The 25882-nt window shown below is 39.5% G+C and overlaps 1 protein-coding gene across 4 annotated transcripts in view; it reads left to right on the forward strand.

Annotated features, from left to right (window-relative positions):
- Nucleotides 1-25882, forward strand: part of LOC131109257 (transcription factor 4-like) — a 195882-nt gene that overhangs the window by 102159 nt on the left and 67841 nt on the right. For all 4 annotated transcript variants that reach the window (XM_058061050.1, XM_058061032.1, XM_058061041.1 and 1 more), the window contains 2 exons: nucleotides 20890-21016; nucleotides 22300-22349. In XM_058061050.1, the coding sequence (XP_057917033.1) occupies nucleotides 20890-21016; nucleotides 22300-22349 (177 nt within the window). The remainder of the gene's footprint in view (nucleotides 1-20889; nucleotides 21017-22299; nucleotides 22350-25882) is intronic.

The following is a 25882-nucleotide window of genomic DNA, read 5'->3' on the forward strand; positions in this document are numbered from 1 at the left end:
GAGGATAACTATTAACAGTTATTTAACCTTTAACATGAACATTAATCAAACGTAATAATTTTTTCTGGGTACATGATACCATGTAGCATCCATATCAAACTTGCGCGGGCCACACTAACATTAAACTTTCATATCAAGGCAGGGGGGCCTCAAACTGGTGTCCTGCGAGCCACATTTGGCCCGCGGGCCGCGTATTTGAGACCCCTGGTCTAGAGCGTATCTAATGGGGATCCCCTCAGTGGGTGTTTTTATTCATGCTTAGTAAGTATAGGTCTGTTAATGTTAAACACTCATTTTTAATTAGTAGGCAAATTTGTATGAAAATAGGCTATGTATAACAAAAACAAAGACCTTTTTTGTAAAAATGTATGCTCAGCAGCAGCCCCCCCATGTCGTCAGAATGGAACAATCTTTATCACATTCCATTTTCATATGATTCGACTCCTGAGGTTGGTAGTCGAACCAGACTCGAACCCAAATCACAACATCGAACAGCTGAATATTCTAAGTCACTCCCTAATGCCAATCATCCTTATAGGGAAACATAGGTATAAATAAGGTATACACATTTACTGGTGGTACTATTTGCTCATGGTACTATAGTGCTCATGAAACATATGAAGCCATTAGAACACGCATGGCAATTGCACCTCACATCCACAGATGTTGGTGTTTGATGTCATACTCGCTTCCATCATGGAGTTGCCCAATGTGAATCCCTGAGACCCGTTTTATGACTTGAATCAATGAAAGCTTATCAAAGGTGTGTATGTCCTTGTGAAAGTCAGTGGAATGAAAAGATGTTAGAAAGCATAATGAATATGTATTATATCTCCCTTTTCAGCACAGGTTTCAGCTTTGAATGAAGCTTCATTGATCCCTGAGGGACATTAGATCGTTTTATTTAACTGCTCAGTAACAGAGATATACAGATGTCTCTCGTCACTACACCTTTCATTTTCAATCAAGCGTTTTATAGTTGAAAGTACAATGATATTATAGCCAGTAACGGCGGATTGTACGACATATGCTGCTTGAATTTTAAACATACAAATAAAAAAGCGTGTTTTTTAATTGATTAAAATAATTAAAAAGGGGGCCAGCACGGTGGTTAGCGTGTCTGTCTTCAGGTCAGGTGGCTTGGCTTGTGGAGATTTCATGTTTTTCATGTGCTTTTGTGAGTTGCGAACAGTCGCAACATTGGTTGTCCTAAATGTCAGTAGATGGCATTTTTTGGAATATTTGCATACACCATCATTTGCATGGAGCTCAAGTAGATTTTTGGAGAAATTGTAAATATTGCAGGAGAGACATATAATCATGACTGGGACCAGATCTCCATGGCTCAGTCGGGACCGATGCATGTCTGCAAAACATAGTCTTGGATGCTTCCATGCCACTGTCTTCCAAAAGTTGAAAACTCGAAATCCCTTATAGGAGTGAATGGTTGTATGTCTAAGTGTCATACATTGTGTCTATCATGTATGTTAAAATAAGCATTGTTGCTCTACATCAGGGGTCTCAAACTCAATTTACATGGGGGCCACCGGAGCTAGGTTCTTGGTGAAGCCGGGCCGCATCAGGTTTTCAAAAAAAGAACCCAAAACGCATTTATTAAAAACTGGAAAAAAAAATCAATAAAAAAACTATCTTCAATGCTTTTGCTTCTGCTATACCCTACACTTTTTCAGTACTTTGGTTCCGGTTCTCCACACCAAAATATCTGATAAAACATTCCACTGTTCTCAAATGTCTTAATTTTAATTTTTCTATACACAAAATAAGATAAAAAAATAAATAAACAAATTAAGAATAAAGACAATAAATCAATCAATCAATAATAATAAAACAGCAAATAAGAAAAACGTAAGAAACCACATACAGTTGGTAGAGAAATTATTTTTTTCAGATTCAAATGTACAGTATTAACAGTTATTTAACCTTTAACATGAACATTAATGAAACGTAATAATTTTACCCAATTAGCAAGTTAGCATCGTACTCAGTTCCATCTGGGAGCAGCGTCGTAACTTTAACAACATGTTTGATGAGATGCTTTATCTTGACGTGTATTTTCCCTTTTATTCCAAATCATTTCCTGCATTGATTTGTACCCAGCGTCATAAGCCTTTAGCTTCATTGCTAATCCAAAGCAAAACAGGGTAGGGTAACAGGGTAGGGTAACAGTATGGGCGGGGCAAAATCATGTTAATTGTGTCCGGTGTGCACACAGCTTTAAGCTGTCATTTCAACATTAAACTTTGGTATCAAGGTGGGGGGCCTCAAAGTAGCAAACATTTGGCCCGCGAGTTTGAGACCCCTGCTCTACATAAAGCTACGAGGAGAAAACATCTCAAAAGTGTGCTATAGCATCGTGTCTGTGCACTTTTCCACTTGGAACAGATCCCGTTTGGGTAAACCGACAGAGAGAGGTCAGTGCATCAAGTCAGTTCGGATTGCCGGCGTCCCAGAAGAACGTTTGCTAAAGACAAGCAGTCCAAGATAAACTTGTTTGGTGCAGATGGTGTATTGCGGCCCTGGCGAGGGATATAAATATAATTGTGTGGTTGTGGTCACATCATAGTGCTGCATGAGTGCTGCCAGCACTAGGGAGCTGCGGTTCAATGAGGGGGAAACATAAATTTAACTTTCACCATTCTTCTGCAGCTCTGGTAAAATTGTATCTCCAAGAGGATTAAAGCAGTGCTGGACAACAGTGGTAGTCAATTTGGGCTTGTTAACTGTGAGATTTACCCACTTGTGTTTCCGGCCATTTGCACAATAACAATGGTAGACAACTCTAAGCTACGTATATCAAAGATTCAACTTAAAATAAAGAGAGATGCCTTATCAACAAAATGATTGATGAAGGTGGAAATCTGGTGTTCCAGGGTAACTCTTATAAGCTTTTACCGCCATGCCTGTTGTATGGCAGGAATGTTGATCGAGTTTGATCAAGGAAGAAAGGAACATTTCGATTGTGGAATCTCAAGGTAAGCAAAGCCTCCTGCATTTGGTTCGAGCGTTTCCATTTTGGCCTTGACAAACTCAGGAAGAAACCCACACACAAACCTAGATAAAACAAGCTTTGTGTCAAAGGTGTCTGTTATGATATACAGGATTTTTATTGACGGACAGTATTTCTATCTAGAATACAGGTAGGTGGTCTATGTGAGGGACAATTTCTCTTCTGATAGCTTTGCTGGCCTTCCACAGTGTTTGACATGGTCGTTTCCCGACGTTCTTTCATGCAATATGGAATACAGTACAGTAATCCCTTGTTATTGTGGTTAATTGTACCAGACCAGACCGTGATAAATGACTTTCCTCGAAGCAGAATTCCTTATTTATAAATAGAAAATTATGTCTTTTTTTTTGTTTTGTTTTTCAAAATAAATTTTTTATCATTATTAGAGTCCTCGAGGGGTTAAATAACATCCCTATAGTCACCTTGACTTTCCTCGAAGCAGAATTCCTTATTTATAAATAGAAAATTATGTCGTTTTTTTGTTTTGTTTTACAAAATACATTTTTAACATTATTAGAGTCCTTGAGAGGTTAAATAACACCCCTATAGTCACCTTGACTTTCCTCGAAGCAGAATTCCTTATTTATAAATAGAAAATTATGTCGTTTTTTTGTTTTTTTTTACAAAATACATTTTTAACATTATTAGAGTCCTCGAGAGGTTAAATAACACCCCTATAGTCACCTTGACTTTCCTCGAAGCAGAATTCCTTATTTATAAATAGAAAATTATGTCGTTTTTTTGTTTTGTTTTACAAAATACATTTTTTAACATTATTAGAGTCCTCGAGAGGTTAAATAACACCCCTATAGTCACCTTGACTTTCCTCGAAGCAGAATTCCTTATTTATAAAAAGAAAATTATGTCGTTTTTTTGTTTTGTTTTACAAAATACATTTTTTAACATTATTAGAGTCCTCGAGAGGTTAAATAACACCCCTATAGTCACCTTGACTTTCCTCGAAGCAGAATTCCTTATTTATAAATAGAAAATTATGTAGTTTTTTTGTTTTGTTTTTCAAAATATACTTTTTAACATTATTAGAGTCCTCGAGGGGTTAAATAACACCCCTATAGTCACCTTGACTTTCCTCGAAGCAGAATTCTTTATTTATAAATAGAAAATTGTGTCTTTTTTTTGTTTTGTTTTTCAAAATACATTTATTAACATTATTAGAGTCCTCGAGGGGTTAAATAACACCCCTATGGTCACCTTGACTTTCCTCGAACTTTCCTCCAATCCATAAACCCTCTAGCATTCATCATTTACTTTTTTTTGGGGGGGGGTTGCATGAGAGGCACAAAGAGGTGATGATGCAACTCCACAACAGACGTTTGGTGTAGTTTTAAACTGATAAAAACAGCCACCAGGTGGCAGAAGTGCATTTCGTAAGAGCTCGGCATGCAAGAAATCTATGCTGTGCATCAAGCAGTGTAGGTAGACACATAAAAATGCATTGTTCTCACACTCTCACACATGCTTAACTTTCACTTCATGGAGTGAATGAATGAATACCCTTATACATTCATTCGTAGACGGCTTTCATGACACGCACACTCACATAGCACAATCAGAGTGGTGACTGATAAAACTGGAAGAGGCAGACACATAAAAATGCATTGTTCTCGCACTCTCACACATGCTTAACTTTCACTTCATGGAGTGAATGAATGAATACCCTTATACATTCATTCGTAGACGGCCTTCATGACACGCACACTCACATAGCACAATCAGAGTGGTGACTGATAATACTGGAGGAGGCAGACACATAAAAATGCATTGTTCTCACACTCTCACACATGCTTAACTTTCACTTCATGGAGTGAATGAATGAATACCCTTATACGTACATTCATTCGTAGACGGCCTTCATGACACTCACACTCACATAGCACAATCAGAGTGGTGACTGATAATACTGGAAGAGGCAGACACATAAAAATGCATTGTTCTCACACTCTCACACATGCTTAACTTTCACTTCTTGGAGTGAATGAATGAATACCTTTATACATTTATTCGTAGACGGCCTTCATGCCTTCACACTCACATAGCACAATCAGAATGGTGACTGATAATACTGGAAGAGGCAGACACATAAAAATGCATTGTGGACGTGATGCATTGAAGGGAAATTTGAATGCACGCGACCACACGCAGTGTGCACACATGCAGTTCGATTGCAACTAGTTCATGGTGTTATATGTGTAAAAATTGTTATTTTTATGTTGTGGCATATATGTTTATATATATATTAACTGAGATTTTGCTGCAACTTACCTATGTTCAACTACTGATTACTAAAGGTAGAAACAAACTTTTTTTCCCGTTAAAAGATGAGAGTCTAATCTTTCTCTTGGTAGATACCATCTTTATATGGCCCTAGAACACAGTCTTGAAATATCAGTCAAAATTATGAAAAATTGCCGGTACAGAAAGGGGTGAGACATAATGACATGGCAAAAGTGCACTGGTCATAATTCAGTTTTGAACTAATTTACAGGTGTATTAGAACATATGTAGTCCAAATAGATAGTGGAAACATCAATTTAAATGAGAATCAGAAACAATACTGGATTACTGTATTATTAAATTTATTATGATGATGAGCGTTGATCTTCCATTTTTCCATGCACCAGTCCTGCATCCACCCATTCATCCAACCAACCACGTAGCTATCCATCACAGCATCCATTTATCCATCCATGCATCCGCATCAGTCCATTCATCCATTAATCCCACCATTTATCATCGACTCTCAGGTCTTTTATTTACAACCACCTCTCATATATGATATGCAGCTGTGGCCTTTATGCCGTGACTGTAAAGGACAAAAATACGAACTCAATCAAACATTAGCGCATCACTGGCCATTTTCCTGCTGAGCTGCTGTCAAATTATCCCTGCCACAGAGTCTGAATGGCTCTTGATGGAAATTGTTTGGAAATGGCAGATAAATTTACATGCTGGGCTGAAGTCCAAAATCCTCTGGCTTCATCCTTGGCTGTTAGTGGAAATTCTGTCCTTGTAATAAAGGGAAGAAAAAAACAGTAAAATAACATTTAGAGGAGAAGATGAGCTCACATGGTGACAGCTGGCAGATTCAAATGACTCCGGTTTAATCTGCAGTCAAATAGATTTGTACTATTTGAGTTTTGGGGTAATTTAGCTTCTAGTTTTGCACTTTGGCTCAGTGTTTGTTTAAGATTGTGAAAGTTTTCATTATACAGCTCATGTACTGTGTTTGTGTTTGCGCTCAACCTGACACTCGTTGAGTTCTATAACTTTCAGTTTCGAGATCACTTCTTTGCCGTTTTGGTAAGAAAGCTTTTCCAACATATTTGTCGATCTTAAAGCTATCTTTAGGGCCACCTAAACATGGATATGATTTTATAAACCCTAGGCTCCAGCAAACACCCGCGACCTTAATGAGAATTAAGCTTAGGAAATGAATGAATGAATACCCTTATACATTAATTCGTAGACGGCCTTCATGACACGCACACTCACATAGCACAATCAGAATGGTGACTGATAATACTGGAAGAGGCAGACACATAAAAATGCATTGTTCTCACACATGCTTAACTTTCACTTCATGGAGTGAATGAATGAATACCCTTATACATTCATTCGTAGACGGCCTTCATGACACGCGTGCTCACATAGCACAATCAGAGTGGTGACTGATAATACTGGAAGAGGCAGACACATAAAAATGCATTGTTCTCACACTCTCACACATGCTTAACTTTCACTTCATGGAGTGAATGAATGAATACCCTTATACATTCATTCGTAGACGGCCTTCATGACACGTGCACTCACATAGCACAATCAGAGTGATGACTGATAATACTGCAAGAGGCAGACACATAAAAATGCATTGTTCTCACACTCTCACACATGCTTAACTTTCACTTCATGGAGGTGTACAACCGTATCTTCATGTCTTCAGTGAAAATTCATAATTTTTTGCATTTTTTATTTTTTTTCGGCATGTAAAACTATGACTGCAAAACTATAAAAATGCATTTTGTGGTAACATTTTTGGCTTTCGGGAATGGATTAATTGTATGTACATGCTTTTTTATGGGAGGAATTTATGTGGTTAAAGTATATTTTGGTTTGACTCGATTGGACCTTCTGGATCAAATGATACTAATCAAGGATCCGCTGTATATTACTGAAATAACTTGCCAATAAAACAAGAAAATGTGACCTTTTCAGTTAGAATTATTATGTTTTTTTTTATAATGGCTGTTTTAACCTTTCTTAAATTTCCATTGAGTCCCAATTCTTTTCTTTTTATGTTCACAGGGAAACGGGCTCATAGTGATAGTCTTCTAGTGTTTAAATGAGAGATGGGGGGCTGGGAAATTTGAACCTCTGCCAAATCCAGGAAGACCAAACTCACCCATCCCCCTTGGAACAGCCAGCTCACCTAAAATACCCAAACATTGTTGAAAGACCCTTATTTGTTGACAGGATTGATTCAAAACAACAACAAAAAACATAAAAATCACTAATTAAACATGAGAAATGGGATGATTTTCCATCAGCTAAGAACTTCTCTGACCTTAGTAATGTAAGAATGCGAGTACCATCTTGGAATTATTTTTCATATGCCAGTATTCAACCCGCAAATGGCAGAAAAACGTAAGTAATTGATATTTTAGTAGCCTATTGGTTATGACTTTTCACTTTATCCCTGCTGTGGTACACAATTTTCCATGCAAATGGCGTACCAATGAATAAATTGGGCGTTAAATTTGCAAAAAATTTACCACAAACGCACCACTACCTAGTGCAAACAATGAGGGTGTTGCGTATGAAAACATGCCTCTGCGTGTCTCACTCTTGGAGCAATTTGGAGGGAATTCCCAAGTCATTTCTCTAGCCTCTTGGATCTTTCTTGTGATTTTCTGTTAATAACTAATCATAATGCCCAAGGCGATTTCTAACTAGTCAGCGTTTCACGCTCTCACACAGGTGCACATTTTCCATCCATAGCATTTCAGTATGTGGAATCAAACTATGGAATGGATTGAGTAAGGACCTCAAACAATGCACAACGATGAGCCAATTCAAGAAACAATACAAGCAGTTGATGTTTGCTAAATACAAGGATGAAGAGTCTTGAACCAGTCATGATGTGCTATATATATCACTATATTGACACTTACTATGGTACACATTAGGTGCATTATTAAAAAAAAACAAAAAACAACTGTATCATGGAAAGCAGGAAGTGAACAAATGTAACAGTTACTGATTGTAAAAGTACCAGATGGAGAGGTAGGATTTAATAAGCTTTGCTTCTTCCTACTCCTTTTGGACATGTGGAACTGTGAACTGATTATGTGATGCACTCAATTGTAATCTGATGCATGTTCAAATGAAATAAAACCATTACCAATACTAGTAGTATTACTACAATAAATATATATATAGACTTACCTTGCAAATAGAGGAATGAATTAAGCATCTAAAGCATCAACAGCAAATCTTACCTCAATTATAACTCAATTATAACATGCTTGTCTCATTGTTTGTCCTTCTGACCACATCCTAGGCCGGTCCCACTGTTCAAGAACAATCAGTGGTTTCTACTATTGACAGATTTCTCCTAAGCAACATCATGCGACAAGAACAGTTTTACAACATGGCAGCTCTAACTTTTATATGGCTACCATCTGTTGCAAGGCAAAATAGTGCTGTTCTAGCCCAAGTTGACATTAAAATTAATTTGCTGTTGTTTTGGTTCTCGCACAGCCGTATTAATTGAGTCACTAAAATGCATGCAGAAAGACCAAGACCAAGAAGTCCTAACTTCTACTTAATCTTCATCTTTGGGTTTTTCCCTTCAGGGATCGCCACAGCAAATCAATCTCCTCCATCCAACCCTGTCTTCTGCATCTGTTTCTCTCGCACCAACTACCCTCATGTCCTCCTCCACTACATCCATAAACCTCCTCTTTGGTCTTTGTCTACTTCTACCAATATATTCACTATCTCTCCTCTGGACATGTTCCAACCATCTCAGTCTGGCCTCTCTGACTTGATGTTCTGATGTACTCGTTCCTGATCCTATCCATCCTGGTCACTCCCAGTGAGAACCTCAGCATCCTCATCTCTGCTACCTCCAATTCTGCTTCCTGTCTTTTCCTCAGTGGCACTGTCTCCAGACCAAACAACATGGCTGGCCTCACCACTGTTTTGTATACCTTTCCTTTTATTTTAGCCGAAACTCTTCAATCCCAGATCACGCTTGACACTTTTCTCCACCCGTTCCATCCTGCCTGCACACGTTTCCTCACCTCCTTTTCACAATCTCCATTGTTCCGGACTGTTGACCCCAAGTACTTAAAAGTCTAAAGAAAGCGGCCTAACTGCGTCTTTAGTTTGACACCGGTTTGTACAACCGTTCTTTGTGCTCAATGCATGAAACAATGGTTTCTTTGGGTTCTGTATGCAGGAAAACCGATTCATCAAGAGGATCTATTAAGTACCCGTACCCATTTTCCAGGAGCGAGGATGCTTTATTTTGAGTAATGTGTCTCTTATAGTACATTTTGTCCATTCCATTCATAATATGCATGAACACTGTGGAGGCCATTGTGACAAATAGTTGAAAAGGAAATGTCCTCTTTGTATTATTGTTTAAAAAATCTTGGTTGCTTGAGTGAAGTCTTTGATCTGATTTGACTGTTGAGATACACACACACACACACTCACCAAAGCATGACTGTCATGCAGTTATCACGTCACACATCAATGAAGTCGTCTTCAATTGGCAGTTACAGATGAGGCAGCAGCAATGTGGATGTGACGCACTCGTGGAATGCAGCGTGAAAAACGTTCAACTCTGCTCGACACACACACACTCACACACATGCATTTTTTGTGCTGAGACTGATTTTTGCTGCTCTGCCAGGTAAACCATATGAAGTAAAAAAAAAAAAAAGTGCACACTAAATGCCTCTATGCCACATTTTCAACGCTGTAATCTATCCATCCATTTGAGACACCCTTTAGTGCTGCTGGATGGATGCTGATGTGTTTTGCAAATACATCAAACGTGACAGTTGATGGATTGTGTGTATGTTTGTGTGTATGTTTTTCATTATTTGTCAAGGCCACCCAGTTCCTCTTGGGAAGTCAGTGGAGTTCCTCTGTCCCTTTTGATTAGTAATACAGTAAAGACATATTGTATGCATCTATAGTCAATGCTGTGGTGTACCACATCTTTTTTTTTTTCATAGCACACCACTGGGTTGGTAAATTCCCACAGTGAGTCGGAACTTTTGAAGTTGCAATGCAAAAGTTAAGCGGTCACTGTAAAATATACGCAAAACAAGGGAAAATCTTTTTGTACATTTTTGACCCCAAAACATTCAAACTCACATTCATACCTATGGAATAATTTGGAGTCGCCAGTTAACCTAACATGCATGTTTTTGGGATGTAGGAGGAAACCGGAGTATGCGGAAAAAAACCCACGTATGCAAACTCCACACAGAGATACTCTGGGCAAGAATTTCAGATCAGTTGACCTTTATTTTGGGCTAGATCTGCTCAGTCAATTTAGTTTGCTTGGGGCCAGATTTGACCAGATTTCTCATAGCAATGCATGTAAAGCCATATTTAACATAAAGGTGTAGTTGTTTGAGATTTTGTCTGGTTTCTGTCCTGCGATATTATTAATAATACACTTTAAACAAAACAAAACAAAAAAAACAGAAAAAAAATCCTTAAATTGTATTATGGAAAGCAGGAAGTGAACAAATGTAACAGTTACTGATTGTAAAAGTACCAGATGGAGGGGTAGGATTTAATAAGCCTTGTTTCTTCCTACTCCTTTTGGACATGTGGAACTGTGAACTGATTATGTGATGCATTCAATTGTAATCTGATTCATTTAAATAGCTCTCATATGAGGTCTTCTTGGCACACGCTCACATAGCACAATCAGAATTGCCCAACACTTGCATATGACTAATGGAAGAAATACTGAGAGACACGCAAGCTTAAAACTCATATCAGTCATATGCATATATTAACATCATATGCAGTCATACTGTGACTACAGGTACATCCCTATGTATGTATATTGTTGTACTTAAAGCAGGGGTGTGGAGCCACATCAATTTTTGTGGCTCCGGCTCCGGCTCCGGCTCCGGGCAAAATGGTGTGGCTCCTTGTGGCTCCGGCTCCGGCTCCGGCTCCGGCTAGGTCTATTTTTCACCAAGTTAAAGAGTAACTTATAGCGCATTTTAACGGTTTTGAGCAAGCAAAAACAGCCTTTTCTTTTCTCATCGAATGTATTTTGTATTAACCAACACATCTTTACAGAAAAATGGAACCATGTTGCCCAAAATCGCTAAAACATGGGAAAGACGTAAAAGTGAGTCATTGGCTTTCACAGCAACTCAGAACTTTTCACATCATGCATCTCTCACTGCAAGCACTCGCGTTTTACTCATTGGAACGTATGAGGAGCATTGCCTCCACGATGTCTTCCTTCATCCGGGATCTAAGGTCCGTTAGCAGAAGTTTCATGGCCGAGAACAGCCGTTCGACTGACACTTGTGTCGTGGGTAGAGCGGCCAGGGCGAGGCTGGTCGTCTGAACGGCCGCTGGGTACTTGCCGATGATGCTCCAGACGTCTTTTCCCTTCAGTCGTCCGAGATTGTTCATCTCATGCACTGCATCCGTCACCGAAGAGGGTGTTTGCGAGGCGAACTGACATGCGAGACACATCTCCCCCGAAATGGGGAGGGGCTAGCGTGGGAACGACGCGCCGCCGCCACGACGGACGACGCAACCAAGGACGGCGCCACAGGGGGTGCAGGGGGTGCAGCTGCACCCCCAACCGAGAGCTAAATGTACGTTAAAAAAGCTTTTCATTTTTGTTTTGTTCATTAAATGGGCCCTTTCTCAAAAATAGTGGCCTAATTCCGATCAGTTTTAGGTTTTTGTAGCCGGTTACTTTGGGCCTTTTAAGTGTTTTGGGCCCTTTCACAGAGACCTGCACCTCCAACCGAAAATACCTGGCGACGTCCTTGGACGCAACCAATTACAGACGTGCCTGACCAGTGACCACTGACCAGCGACCCCCTTGAATGCTCACTGGTAAGCACATTGTTATGAGAAGCCCTGAGAAAGACTTTATAATGCAACGTGTCGCATTTTTTGCGAACATTGCAGCACCAGCACGCGTTCATGAAGTGGTTATCCGTCCTTGCGTAAGGCGGAATGGAATGATTCGAGTTTCGGAGGTCGGAGCCACAGGAGCCACAAAGTCAGAGTGGCTCCGGCTCCGGCTCCGGCTCCGGGCAAATCGTGTGGCTCCGAGTGGCTCCGGCTCCGGCTCCGGCTCCGGCTCCGGCTCCGGCTCCACACCCCTGACTTAAAGGCATCACCATGTACAAATGTGTATTGTTTTTTTTTTTTGAAAGCAGAAAACCCAGACTGACTTCATCACATCACTATTTTGATGGCCAGTTTACCACGAAAGCAAACCTCAGAGAGACCTTCTGTTTTTGTCAGGGAAGCTGTGTGATGTGTACAACTTCAAACAGTACACACACACACACACACACACACACACAACGTGGGTGCACACGCAAAGTAGAACAGCTGGGAATGGATATAGAACATAACTGAGCTGTCATGACCACAATTCAGAGCTTGTTCACACACACAAACACACGCAGACACACATATACACACACGTTTAGAAGATGATAAGACATACTGATGTGCACATGTCAATCTCATATAAACACACCGTCACAAGTACTGGTGAACTGGTATTGGTATACATGCTTATGGACTTATGGACTCATACAACAGATGCAATAGTCCCCGTTTATCTGGTTTGGAACCAGCACTTTAGTCATAACAGTCACTTTTATTGCAAATGTTGATCCGAAAGAAGATAGAAGGGCAGTGAAAATGCAAATATATAGATTTTTATGGGCGTCTCAATTACTGTAAAGTCCAGATTATTAACCGCTTACTTATTCAAAACAATGATGCGGCCGATTCCCATGATGCTTAGAGTCCACATTCAGGAAGTAGTGAATTTGGGGACACTCACATCACATTTGGATGTCTTACGTAAAGATTGTGTTTTGATCTGACAAATCTTAAGTAAATTTGATCAGGTGTAGAATTACTAGTGTTCTGCTTGGACTGCCTGGACAGCGGCAGCTGTTGAACTCCGATGAAAATGTGCCTCAAGTCTCACTCAATGGTGCTAAAAAGTGCCGCTTGGAACACCAAGCATAGGTAGGATTGCAAGGTTTATAGTGTCTTTTTGTTGAAATGTTGCAATGTGGGCACGGCGGTCGAGTGATTAGCGCGCAGACCTCACAGCTAGGAGACAAGGGTTCAATTCCACACTCGGCCATCTCTGTGTGGAGTTTGCATGTTCTCCCCGTGCATGCGTGGGTTTTCTCCGGGTACTCCGGTTTCCTCCCACATTCCAAAAACATGCTAGGTTAATTGACTCCAAATTGTCCATAGGTATGAATGTGAGTGTGAATGGTTGTTTGTCTATATGTGCCCTGTGATTGGCTTGTGATTGTTGAATACAACAATGCTTCTGAAAATTTGTAGTTGAGTTTATTTAGACACTTTGATGCCCAAAGACAGCTGGGATAGGCTCCAGCACCCCCGCGACTCTCGTGAGAAAAAGCAGTAGAAAATGAATGAATGTTGCAATTTGGATATTTTATATGGACACTACCATATTCCAAAAACTTGCATGCAGACTCTAAATTGTCCATAGGTGTAAATGGTCACTATGACGCCGTACAATACTACATTAATAAGGACGGTGTATTAGCGTTAGTCAAAACTCAATATTATTATATACATTTTTTAAACTACAACTTTAATGACAGCCCTCAGTGTTATTTAATTGTGCAGGTGTACCTTTTTTTTCTCCATGTTACTTGTATTGTTTTGTCTTTGTACCAATTTTCCCCAATGTATAAGGTTTCCTTCTCTGCTTATTGCACTTTCTCCTCCTCTTTTATTTCTAATTGCATGCAGGAAGCTGCCAGATATGGTGAGGTGTAATGTGCTGTCTGATTCCTCTCTAAGTGTTCTTAAATGATTGCTGTGTGTTTGTCAAGCCAAGCGTTGAGTGCTTATTAAGGAGAAATGCTTTGAACTGTGTTTTCGGTGTGTATGTGTGTGTGTTAGAGAAGATGGCGCAAATTGTCACTGTTGTGTCAATCCCTCACAGTGTGCCGATGCGGTCTGATATTTATTTTTTTTTTGTTTGTCATCGCAGTTGTGCGACATCATTTGGCTGCCCCGTGCATTAGCTCTGATGCAGCGAGCTTATCAGCGATCTCATCTGTGTCCCGCTTATGACTGATTCTGTGAGCTTACTAATTATGTTTTTTCCCTACAGAGGGAATTGAATTGCTGACCATGACAGTATCATTGCCTCGCTCAAGGGAATCTCATCACTGCACTTGGCTGTCTTTCTTGGCTTGAATTTGAAGTAAAAATCACAGTTATTCAACATCAAAATTGAACAAATTTAATGAAAGTCATACTTCAAACCAAGGATGTGCATAATAATCCATTAGTGGATTAAATTATAATTAAGACTTCAGTCGATTTCGTGAAATTGATTGTTGCGGTAAAGTGGTTTGCACTACTTGGCTGCAACCCTGTCGATTCAATCACAACATGATGTCATCACAGGGCGATATTCAAGCAGCAAAGTTAGCACAGTATCTCTGTATTACTACAACTGTGTTTGTATTACATGGACTGATGGGCACTACACTACATTATCACATACTATAGTATTAATTGGCCCTGTACCCTAGAAACCGCCCATGAATGATACGGGAAAAGGCCGAAATGATACTGTGTCAAAGCCCAGGGCAGTGATACTGATAAAAAAAAATAGAGTTTAACCATGTCCAGTATCAGCCCCCGTAGCTGTCCACTCAGAGCGCGCTGCTCTGGTATCGTGCCCGTGAGACAACCAATCAGAGAACAGCGCACAAGTGCTTAGTGCCTAGTGCTTCTGCAGTCACCAAAAACCCAAACTTGATTATTCATTCATTCATTCATTTTCTACCACTTTTTTAATGGAACTTTAATTGTCAGACATTGATAAGATAAGACTGTTGATAAAATATTATTGTTGAAATATTTTTGGAATTATTGTGTTTACACTGTTTAGATATAATACATGTAATAAACTGAACATTTTCTGGAAACAAAATGGTCTTTTGATTAAATAGTACGTGATAATAAGCTCATGATTAAATAGTATGTGATAATAAGATCATCACATGGTTTGTCTGGTATCAGACCCAGTATCATGCCCCCGCGTGCCAGTATCAGCCCCTTGGGGGCATGATACCTGGCCTGATACCAGACAAACCATGTGATAACCTATAAATATCATGTTTTTGTGCCTAAGAACCAGTATAACCAAGGATACAGCATGATGAAATCACAGATCAAACGTTCTGCGCTTTACAAACGCCGCTGCGATCAGAACAAGCCCCGGGCGTTGTAGTGGTGCTGACGTTTCAGGTGGCTGATAAGATTTTTCTGGCATAGAACTTTGACCTCAAATTAGTGACCAGGTGAGGTTTGCTTGCAAACCAAGCTCTTGTCCAGTGGAGAATGATGGGAAATGGAGTCCCAACAGTCGTTATAGTATCCCAGCCATGAGTCCACTTGATGGTTTCTGCTGGTTTAACTATCTCTGGTATGCCTAAGGGTCTGAGTCCCTCAGGAATGTGTGTGTGTGTGTGTGTGTGTGTGTCTGTGTGTGTGTGTGTATCAGCTGTAGCAAAGCTGCCATCTTCTCCTCTCTTTCTTTATCTGGTTTGTGTCTCTTTTCTGGATTGGATGGACAGTGAAAACATGTTTTATAGTTTTACAGTCACAAGTGGAGATGAATACAGGAGATTGTGAAAGGTTTGGTGACAAATATGGTCTTTATTTCCTGTCTCTGGGAGTAATATCCTCTTAATGGAGACATATTGTGTGTGGTACACTTCAGGTCTACGCCCCTGCAATCTTCAACTGTGTTAATAACAATCGTTAAGCAGGTCTCATTGAGATGGAAAGGTTGCTTTTTTTATTACTGTTTATTTAGTGTTTTATTATAGTATTTTATATGTCGCCCATGTTTTCTGTCTGCAAAAAATATGCAACTAACAAACTAACAATGCATCTATAGTCAATGCTGTGGTGTACAACATCATTTTTTTTAATAGCACACCACTGGGTTGGTAAATTCCCACCGTGAGTCGGAACTTTTGAAGTTGCAATGCAAATATATATATATATATATATATATATATATATATATATATATATATATATATATATATATATATATATATATACGCAAAACAAGGGAAAATCTTTCTGTGCATTTTGACCCCAAAACATTCAAACTCACATTCATTCCTATGGACAATTTGGAGTTGGCAGTTAACCTAACATGCGTGTTTTTGGGATGTAGGAGGAAACTTTCCAAAAACATGCTAGGTTAATTGGTAACTCCAAATTGTCCATAGGTATGAATGTGAGTGTGAATGGTTGTTTGTCTATATGTGTCCTGTGATTGGCTGGCGACCAGTCCAGGGTGTACCCCGCCTCTCGCCCGAAGACAGCTGGGATAGGCTCCAGCACCCCCGCGAATGAATTTCGATATCATTCATCACTGCTAACTTTTATCCATCTGACCACACCCAACAATGATGGTTCACCTAAACAAGTACCTACACACGTTCTCATCACGGCAACACGTTGACAAGCCTAATCACTGGAGGTTGCATACGGCCATATGTCTTGATGAATGTCACGGCGGAGACACTCCTGTGTGTCCCCTTTTTTTGTGTGTCTCTCTCCCAGCCTCGCTGGTAATCTATCTTAGTTAATTTTGTCTTTGTGAGCAGCTGGCCACAGAAAAAGCCCAGTCAGCTCTGGAAGAAACAGACCCCAGTGTTGTGTGTGAATCGTGTTTGTCTGCATGAGAGAAGTACACCAACGCACCTCCCAAATCTCAGCTAAACATTGCCGATGTCTGCATGTCAAACAAGATGATTGCTTTAAAATGTGTTGGAGGTGGAAATGGTCGCACATTCGACTGATAAACTGAAGTACAGGAATAAAAGACCTAAGATGGATGAATCGCGACCTGATGACCTGATGATTGCCATACCAAAAATGCACAGAAATTAAAATCCCAATGCCAGGCTTGACATTAGATCCACTTGATTGGACCTTTACGGGTATCACAGCACTGCTTTCTCATCCTGTCTTTGGCTTGGGGTCCTTCCTGCCTTGCTCAAAGGCACAGTAGTGAAGGAGCCAGTAAAGCAAGACTGTCCACTGTGACTTTTACAAGAATAAAGTCATAATATTATTAAGGGAGAAGAAAAAAAATGTGTAATATTATGAGAATTAAGTCTTAATAAATAAAATGAGACCAAAAAAATGCATTTTTGGAACATAAAGTTCATTCATTCATTCATTCATTTTGTACCACTTATCCTCACGAGGGTGCTCGTGCTCCAAATTGCAACATTCATTCATTTTCTACTGCTTTTCCTCACAAGAGTCGCGGGGGTGCTGGAGCCTATCCCAGCTGTCTTCGGGCGAGAGGCGGGGTACACCCTGGACTGGTGGCCAGCCAATCACAGGGCACATATAGACAAACAACCATTCACACTCACATTCATACCTATGGACAATTTGGAGTCACCAATTAACCTAGCATGTTTTTGGAATGTGGGAGGAAACCGGAGTACCCGGAGAAAACCCACGCATGCACGGGGAGAACATGCAAACTCCACACAAGATGGCCGAGGGTGGAATTGAACTCGGGTTTTCTAGCTGTGAGTTAAAAAAAAAATCCAAAAGTTATGGAAATAAAGTTATAATATTACAGGATATTGAAATGTTTATGGTTATGAAATTTAAAAGATGGAAAAAAAGAAGAAAAAAGTAACATAAGAAGACGAAAAAAATCATGAAATAATAAATTGCACTGTTTCAAGGCTGCATTATGAATCCAATATATGCATATTTAAGAAAACCATCCAATTTATTTTTGCATAAATTAATCATTTTCCAGCATCCAGCCAAATGTGGCCCGCAGGACACTAGTTTGAGGCCCCCGCCTTGATATGAAAGTTTAATGTTAGTGCGGCCCGCGCAAGTTTGATATGGATGCTGTATGGTATCATGTACCCAGAAAAAATTATTACGTTTGATTAATGTTCATGTTAAAGGTTAAATAACTGTTAATAGTTATCCTCCCTATCCGTGTGGAAGTGGTAAGTTTTTGGCTTTTTAAGTTTAAAGGAAATAACTTGGAGGCTACCGTTTAGGTCGCTAGCTCTCTAGTTTGCGAGTTAGCATGTGTCTCAAGACCCTGCAGTTGCGCAATATGTTGTAAATAAAAAGAGTATAAATGTGACTATAGTCGTGTTTTGTCATGTCTACAGGGCTCTAATAATGCTTTGTTCATTTTAATCTGAAAAAAAATAATTTGTCTACCCACCAACTATATGTGGTTTCTTGAGTTTTTATTATTTGCCGTTTTATTATTATTATTATATTTATTTATTACTGATTGATTAATTTTCTTTATTCTTGATTTGTTTATTTATTTTTCATCTTATTTTGTGCAGAAAAATAAAAATTAAGATATTTGTCAACAGTGGAATATTTTACCAGAGCTTTTCTTGTAGAAAATCGGAACCCAAGCACTGAAAAAGTTTGTATATTTTTCTGTTTTTAATAAATGCGTTGGTTTTTTGGTTTTTTTTGAAAACCTGATGCGGCCCAGCCTTGCCCAGACCCTAGCTCCAGTGGCCCCCAGGTAAATTGAGTTTGAGACCCCGGTCTAAATGAACTCAACTACAAATATTCAGAAGCATTGTTGTATTCTGCATTGATTGTCTAATGTTACTCTTATGTTCGGTGGGACACGCCAGACTTGACAACAGGCTTTATTGCAGGTTTGAATCCTCATAATAATCCCTAACATAACCTACTGTTGGGGTCGTAACTCCCGCCAAGTAAAACTCACCTCTGAACTCCTAACCAAAACACTAGTCTAGCATAATGTAAAAAAAAAATGACTTTTTTTGCACGTTTTGCCTGAAAGGTTACTGTGCCGTAACTTGAGCCCACTGGTGTCCACAGAGACACGACAGGGTGAGCGTCGAGACAGAAGCAGGTAAAGAGAGACAGTCAGACAGACAGATGGGTATTTTGTCTCTCTTCCAGCTCGTCTAGTTGCCAGGGCGACCGTCTGGCCTGGCTCAGTGCTCAAGTACAAGAGGAGAAAAGCAAGAAAAGAAAGAAAAGCAGCACAATCAATGAGACTCTTTTTTTGTTTTAGTGGGAACCCCCTTTTTACCCCCAGATGACACGCACTCTCACGGCACGGTTGATTGAGATGGTGTTTGTGTGGCTTGCGTGTGTGCGTCAGTGCCTTTGTGTCTGACTCCTTCTTGTGTGTGAGACTGACTTTATTTAAGACAAGGACCCTTTTGTTTTAAGCGGGAGAATGGCTCTGAGGCCGAGGCCGGCCCTGTAATTGGCCTACTTAGACCCTGCTTAGCATGAGAAAAGCCTTCCTTGGCTCACCAGCGCCAAACTAACTCTTGTTTTCAGCCGCACAGAGGACGGATGTGCTGATTAGAATTCAGATAAGTCTGAAAAACATCCACCGCCACCTCCACCCTGAGCTTTATACACACCGCACACTAATTACTTAACCACAAAGCTGGGAAAAAAAAATCTACAATTTAACGGAGTAGTGGAAGACTCTATTTACAGAAGAAAAGGGGGTGAAGGGGTAGGGGTCCTTATTCACCTCTTTCCTCCTCGCTAACTTTTTATGCCTGTCTCCTCCATGCATCTTTCTATTCTTGCCTTTTATCCAATCCTTCGCTGTGTTCCCGATCGGCCCAGACGCCACTTGTTGCCGCTCAATGATTGAACTTAATTAGCGAGACAATGTGAGAGCTGTTTGCAAAGTTTGAGTTGTGAAACGGGGTCACAGTTAGAGGAGGGAAGAAGCAGCGGAGAGGAGTTAGAAGTTAGAATCTCAGCACTGAGCAGCATGAGGGTGCGTTCACGGAGGTACCGTAAATCTTAAAATGGGCTGTTGTTACGCACTTTGTCACTTCTTCTTTGTCTTTTCCTATGTATTAGTATTTTTATGTAGTGTTTACTTTAGTCATATTATTCAATTTGTGTCTATATTATTATTATTATTTGTATTTTATATTATAACTACTTTTTAATATTGAGATTGTTTTTAATATTATTTTACTATATATTTTAAATAGTAGCAGTGTACTTGTCATTATTAACATGTAATTATTAACATTTATGTTACTCATGTTATTTGACCTGTCTTTATTTGTATTAATTTCTGGTTATTATTTTATATTTATTTATTTATGTATTTATTTATTTATGTATGTATTTATTTATTTATTTATTTATTTATTTATTTATTTATTTATTTTTTGCCTTATTATTTGGCATGTACTCATTGTTTTTTCAGGAAAATTGGCCCTGCACATGTTCTGATGGTTTTGAGGTTAGATTAGGGCTGTTTTGTGCAGAAATTGCAGAATTTTCATATTTTTTTAATGCATTTATTCCCTTTTCTTACTGCAATTTGTTTACTTCAGCCGAGTTCGCTGTGTTTTTCGCATACTGCAGTCTTCATTAGAACCTAAAATTGATTTTTTTACCCCATTCTTAAAAAAAGACAAATTTATTTTAATGAGAATTCTTTGTCTTTGTGTCTTACTATGTTTCCAATCAAGTCCATATTGGGCGGTGAGATGGCTTTGGGGAGTCCCGGTGCCACGTCGCCCACCAAGCCGGGCGGTCAGTACTACCAGCATTACAGCACCAACCCACGGAGGAGACCACTGCATATGGACTCCATGGGTGAGATGGGAGCATTGTACTTAGCATTATACTTACACAATAGCCACATTTAGGCCTTTTTTTTTTTTTTTTACGACACATCCGGTAATTCAGTAAGGGACTCCCCGCTTCCTATCCAGTCTTCTTCATTTGGAGTTGGCATCATTTCTGTTGCTATGGTTACCTTCAACTTGCTATAATGACGTATTATTTACCAGGATTTATTATTTTATGATATACAATACGAGTAGTTTACTTAAAATACAGTATATCTGCCTTGAAAAGGTTTTAACCGTTGCCTTTGAACGCAACGCTTGGGATGATATTAAGTCACTTTTTTTTATTATTTAATTTTTTTGACTATTTTTATGATTGAAAATATAATCACAAGAAATTAACTTGTGCATCTGTCTTTTTTTAGGCACGTTTCAAATTTGTTAGTCGTTTAATTCCGAGGAGGAACAATTTTTCATCTTTTTTGTTGTTTTATTTTTATTATTTGAATCGATTTGAGGCGGCCCTGTTGTCCTAAATCGAAAAATTTTATTTTCCCTTTTTATTTCAGTGTTAGCAGTTTGAGACATAATCAAAAAAATCAAAAAATATTGCCTCAGATGTTGTGTAAAATGGTGTGTAAATTACCTCAGCCCTTTCATTCACATTTATTCTGGGTCAAACATTCTCACCTGATCCCAATTCCTGCTGGGTTTTTTTTCCCCCTTTTATTGTTATTTCTTGTTTAGCAAATATTCTGTGATTGCGTGTCAGTGTGGCCACCATGTGTATTTTTCTGTCTATAGGCGTGTTTTAAAAGGGGAAACATTCAGGGTAATAATGGCCAAATGTAGCCTTGGTAATGTTTGCCTTGATGGGACACACACACACACACACACAAATGATCCTGGGACAATTTCCAAAAAAGCATTTTTCCATCAAAGTCTCACCTTCCCAGTTAATGGACTGCTCCCTCGCTCCCTTTGAGGCACTAGAAAAGACAGTCCTAATAGAAAATAATACGAACACAACCTCCTTTCTTTTATCAAAGCAAAAGAAGAGTGGTGGGGAACGAGCCCGTCTTTTTGTAGTCAGTCTTTTTTTTTTTTTATTTCTCGCATCTTATTTTGTTCTCTTTGTTTGCCGTCTTTGTTAGGACGTGGACAAGGGCTGGTAAAATGTGGCCTTGCGCGGTCCTCTTTGCCAGATTGATTCAATTTAAATCAAACCGTGCCTTTAAAAGAAATATAGTGGGGCCCGTTAAAGCCTCATTTATTGGCTTATTGTGTGTTTGTTTTTTTCCTTTTCAGAAATTCACCCGAAAAAAGTACGGAAGGTCCCTCCAGGCTTGCCATCCTCAGTAAGTGATATCATTGTTGCTATTCTTATGTTAACTTTACGTTATTCAGCCAATAGATGCTGGGGTTTTGATTTCGGGTTCTTTTTTAGGAGATAGAAACTAGGGAATTATTTGGGAATTGGTGCTTTTTATTATTTGTTATGTTTCCCTCTTAAAAAAGGGATTATTTCAGTAATAAAGGTAAATATTAGGGTTGAAAGCATAACTATAACTAATGGATTCATGAAAGTTTTTTTTTGTGATGTGGCAGAAAATCGTGCAGAAAATGCATTGTGATGATTTTTGCTCTTTTATCTGCATCGTTTTTGCTTGTAGAGTTATTTTTATTCTCCGACGCTGACCTCATTAATCATCACTTAACGACTGCTGAATGCGCATTGTGTCAGCTGCCTATTTGGCTCGGCAGGAGTCCGGCTTTCTGTGACCTCGGCCCACTTGGTCCCCACTTGGGCCTGCGTCATCTGTGTGTGTGTGTGTAAGCAGAGAGAAAGCATGGCTTGCTTTACAGATGCTTTTGCTGTTGGGCTTTGAATGTCCTAACTTTGACTGGACTGACTTGACATTAGAAAATGAGGATATTTCTATTGTTTATTGTTCATATCACCAAGCTTGTCAGGACCTAAGATATTCTTGCCAAGGTTTCAGCTAATACACATTTGGTAAGAAATAGTAGAACACCTAATATATTGTTTTGCATTCCCACGTTTTTTTTTTTTCATGCAGTAACAGTGCCTGCATAAGCTTTACGTGCATAAGCAAACAATGCTGTATCCTGCTGCCACATGAATGATTATACTCTTAGTATGCACTCTACTTTTTGTTATTATTTCAAAGCTGTCAAGATTAGGCGGTGTGGCCACGTTATGTTTCTACATATACTAGTACATCATATAAGAGGGGGGCTGCATGGCGGTCGAGTGGTTAGCGCACAGACCAGGGTTCAATTCCACCCTCGGCTATCTCTGTGTGGAGTTTGTTCTCCCCGTGCATGCGTGGGTTTTCTCCGGGTACTTTTTTAGAATCAATTTAGAATGAGTAAATTGGAGGCTAACGAGCTAGCTTGGTAGCACCCTTCTTAGTTTATTGATCAATTTTAATGACTGGTACAACTAAAGGTACATTTGATATTGATATTAACGTCCATGTTTTTTTTTCATTCATTCATTCATTTTCTACCGCTTATCCTCATGAGGGTCGCGGGGGTGCTGGAGCCTATCCCAGCTGTCTTCGGGCTAGAGGCGGGGTACACCCTGGACTGGTGGCCAGCCAATCACAGGGCACATATAGACAAACAACAATTCACACTCACATTCACCTATATTCACCTATAGACAATGGTTGCTAACGAGCTAGCAGTGGTTAGCGCACAGACCTCACAGCTAGGAGACCAGCTGTTTGCATGTTCTCCCCGTGCATGCGTGGGTTTTCTCCGGGTACTCCGGTTTCCTCCCACATTCCAAAAACATGCTAGGTTAATTGGCGACTCCAAATTGTCCATAGGTATCAACTATGGACAACTGGGATAGGCTCCAGCACCCCCCGCAACCCTTGTGAGGAAAAAGCGGTAGAAAATGAATGAATGAAAGAAAACCATCCAATTTTTTTTTGCATAAATTAATGATTTTCCAGCATCAAAGTGTCTAAATGAACTCAACTACAAATATTCAGAAGCATTTTTGTATTCAGAACTGGTTGTCTAATGTTACTGTTATGTTTGGTGGGACATGCCAGACTTGACAACAGGCTTTATTGCAGGTTTGAATCCTCATAATAAAAAAAGTAACGTAAGAAGACGGAAAAAAATAATTTAATAATAAATTGTGCTGTTTCAAGGCTGAATTCTTAGTCCAAAATATGCATATTTAAGAAAACCATCCGGGCGGCACGGCGGTCAAGTGGTTTGCGCGCAGACCTCACAGCTAGGAGACCAGGGTTCAATTCCACCCTCAGCCATCTCTGTGTGGAGTTTGCATGTTCTCCCCGTGCATGCGTGGGTTTTCTCCGGGTACTCCGGTTTCCTCCCACATTCCAAAAACATGCTAGGTTAATTAATTTGCGACTCCAAATTGTCCATAGGTATGAATGTGAGTGTGAATGGTTGTTTGTCTATATGTGCCCTGTGATTGGCTGGCGACCAATCCAGGGTGTACCCCGCCTCTCGCCCAAAGACAGCTGGGATAGGCTCCAGCACCCCGGTGACCCTCGTGAGGCTAAGGGGTAGAAAATGAATCAATGGATGAATTCTGCATGGACAAATGCCTTTAATTTATGCTTCACATGTGGCGAGAAACAACAATTTGTTGTTTGTTGTATTCTGCTGTTAAAAACTCGTCAAATTAAGATTCAAGCTTTCAAAAGTTTATAAGATATTGTTTTTAAAATATGTTTTGCAGCTCTTGTCTATTTTCCTTTTGTGAGCGTGGGGGGTAAAATTTTGATAGTAATGATTGCCGACCCCTGTCCTAAGGCAGGGGTATCTAAATGCAGTTTCCACGGAACACATCCCATTTGAGCCTCGCTGGAACTTCCAAATGAGGAAATGTCTTTAATATGGACAAATATGGAGGGAGTACAGACGAAATATATGGGCTAATAACTATAAAAGCAATCTTCACTCGCTAAATGTACTGCAAAAAGGTCAGTAAGGATAATTAATAATGCCGCCTACAGAGAACATACTAACTCCTTATTTCTAAAATCACAAATACTTCAACTTCAACGGATTCCTGCACAAGCCTGACTTGATCACAATCTGATGTGGGTTGTTTCGCATCCACTTAAGGCGACAGGCGTTGCCATTTGTATTGAATTTATTCTTCTTCTTTATTCCCTACCCTTCAAGTTTGTTGTTGTTTGTCAAATTTGGTTTGCTGAGTCAATGATTTACTTTGAGAAACAATTAAATCTCACACGAGAGGAGAGTGTGGGATGTCTTTGTAATCAAAAGGAAATTAGGCATCAGTTAACTAACATTAGCGGGATGTGTGTCACGCTTTCTCACTGTGCTGCTCCGAGGGCGTTCAAAGCTGAGCGCCACGGAAAAGTACCATACAACAACGAAACAAGGTTTAAATCTAGATTAGCCCGCAAAATACCCATCAATCATTCATAAAAAGTCAATAACAGAACAAAAGAAATGAATATCGATGTGATATTATTACTTTAAAGTGTTTTGCAACCCTGTGTAGTGTTGCTTAACGTAACACATTGGTGCACTTTGCTTGTAATTCTCTCAAAATACTCAACATTTCCGTGTATTTTCAACTCAAAATCTGATAAGACACATATTTAACCATTTGAGGCAACTTTAATTTTTGAATACGGTTCATAAGACAAGATGACTCGTAAGTAGCAGGAGAGAGTTTTTAGCATGAACATGCATTGAACATTGCTCCCTCACCCTATCATGGTTTTAAATAAATGACCGCTATTTAGTGACTATCGACTATTATTATTACAAGGTATACTGTATGTGGTACTAGGTGTCAGAAATGTTACATTAATGAGACATGACCATACATGGAATCAGTCAT

The sequence above is a fragment of the Doryrhamphus excisus genome, chromosome 2, assembly GCF_030265055.1.
Source record: "Doryrhamphus excisus isolate RoL2022-K1 chromosome 2, RoL_Dexc_1.0, whole genome shotgun sequence".
Taxonomy (NCBI): Eukaryota; Metazoa; Chordata; class Actinopteri; order Syngnathiformes; family Syngnathidae; genus Doryrhamphus; species Doryrhamphus excisus.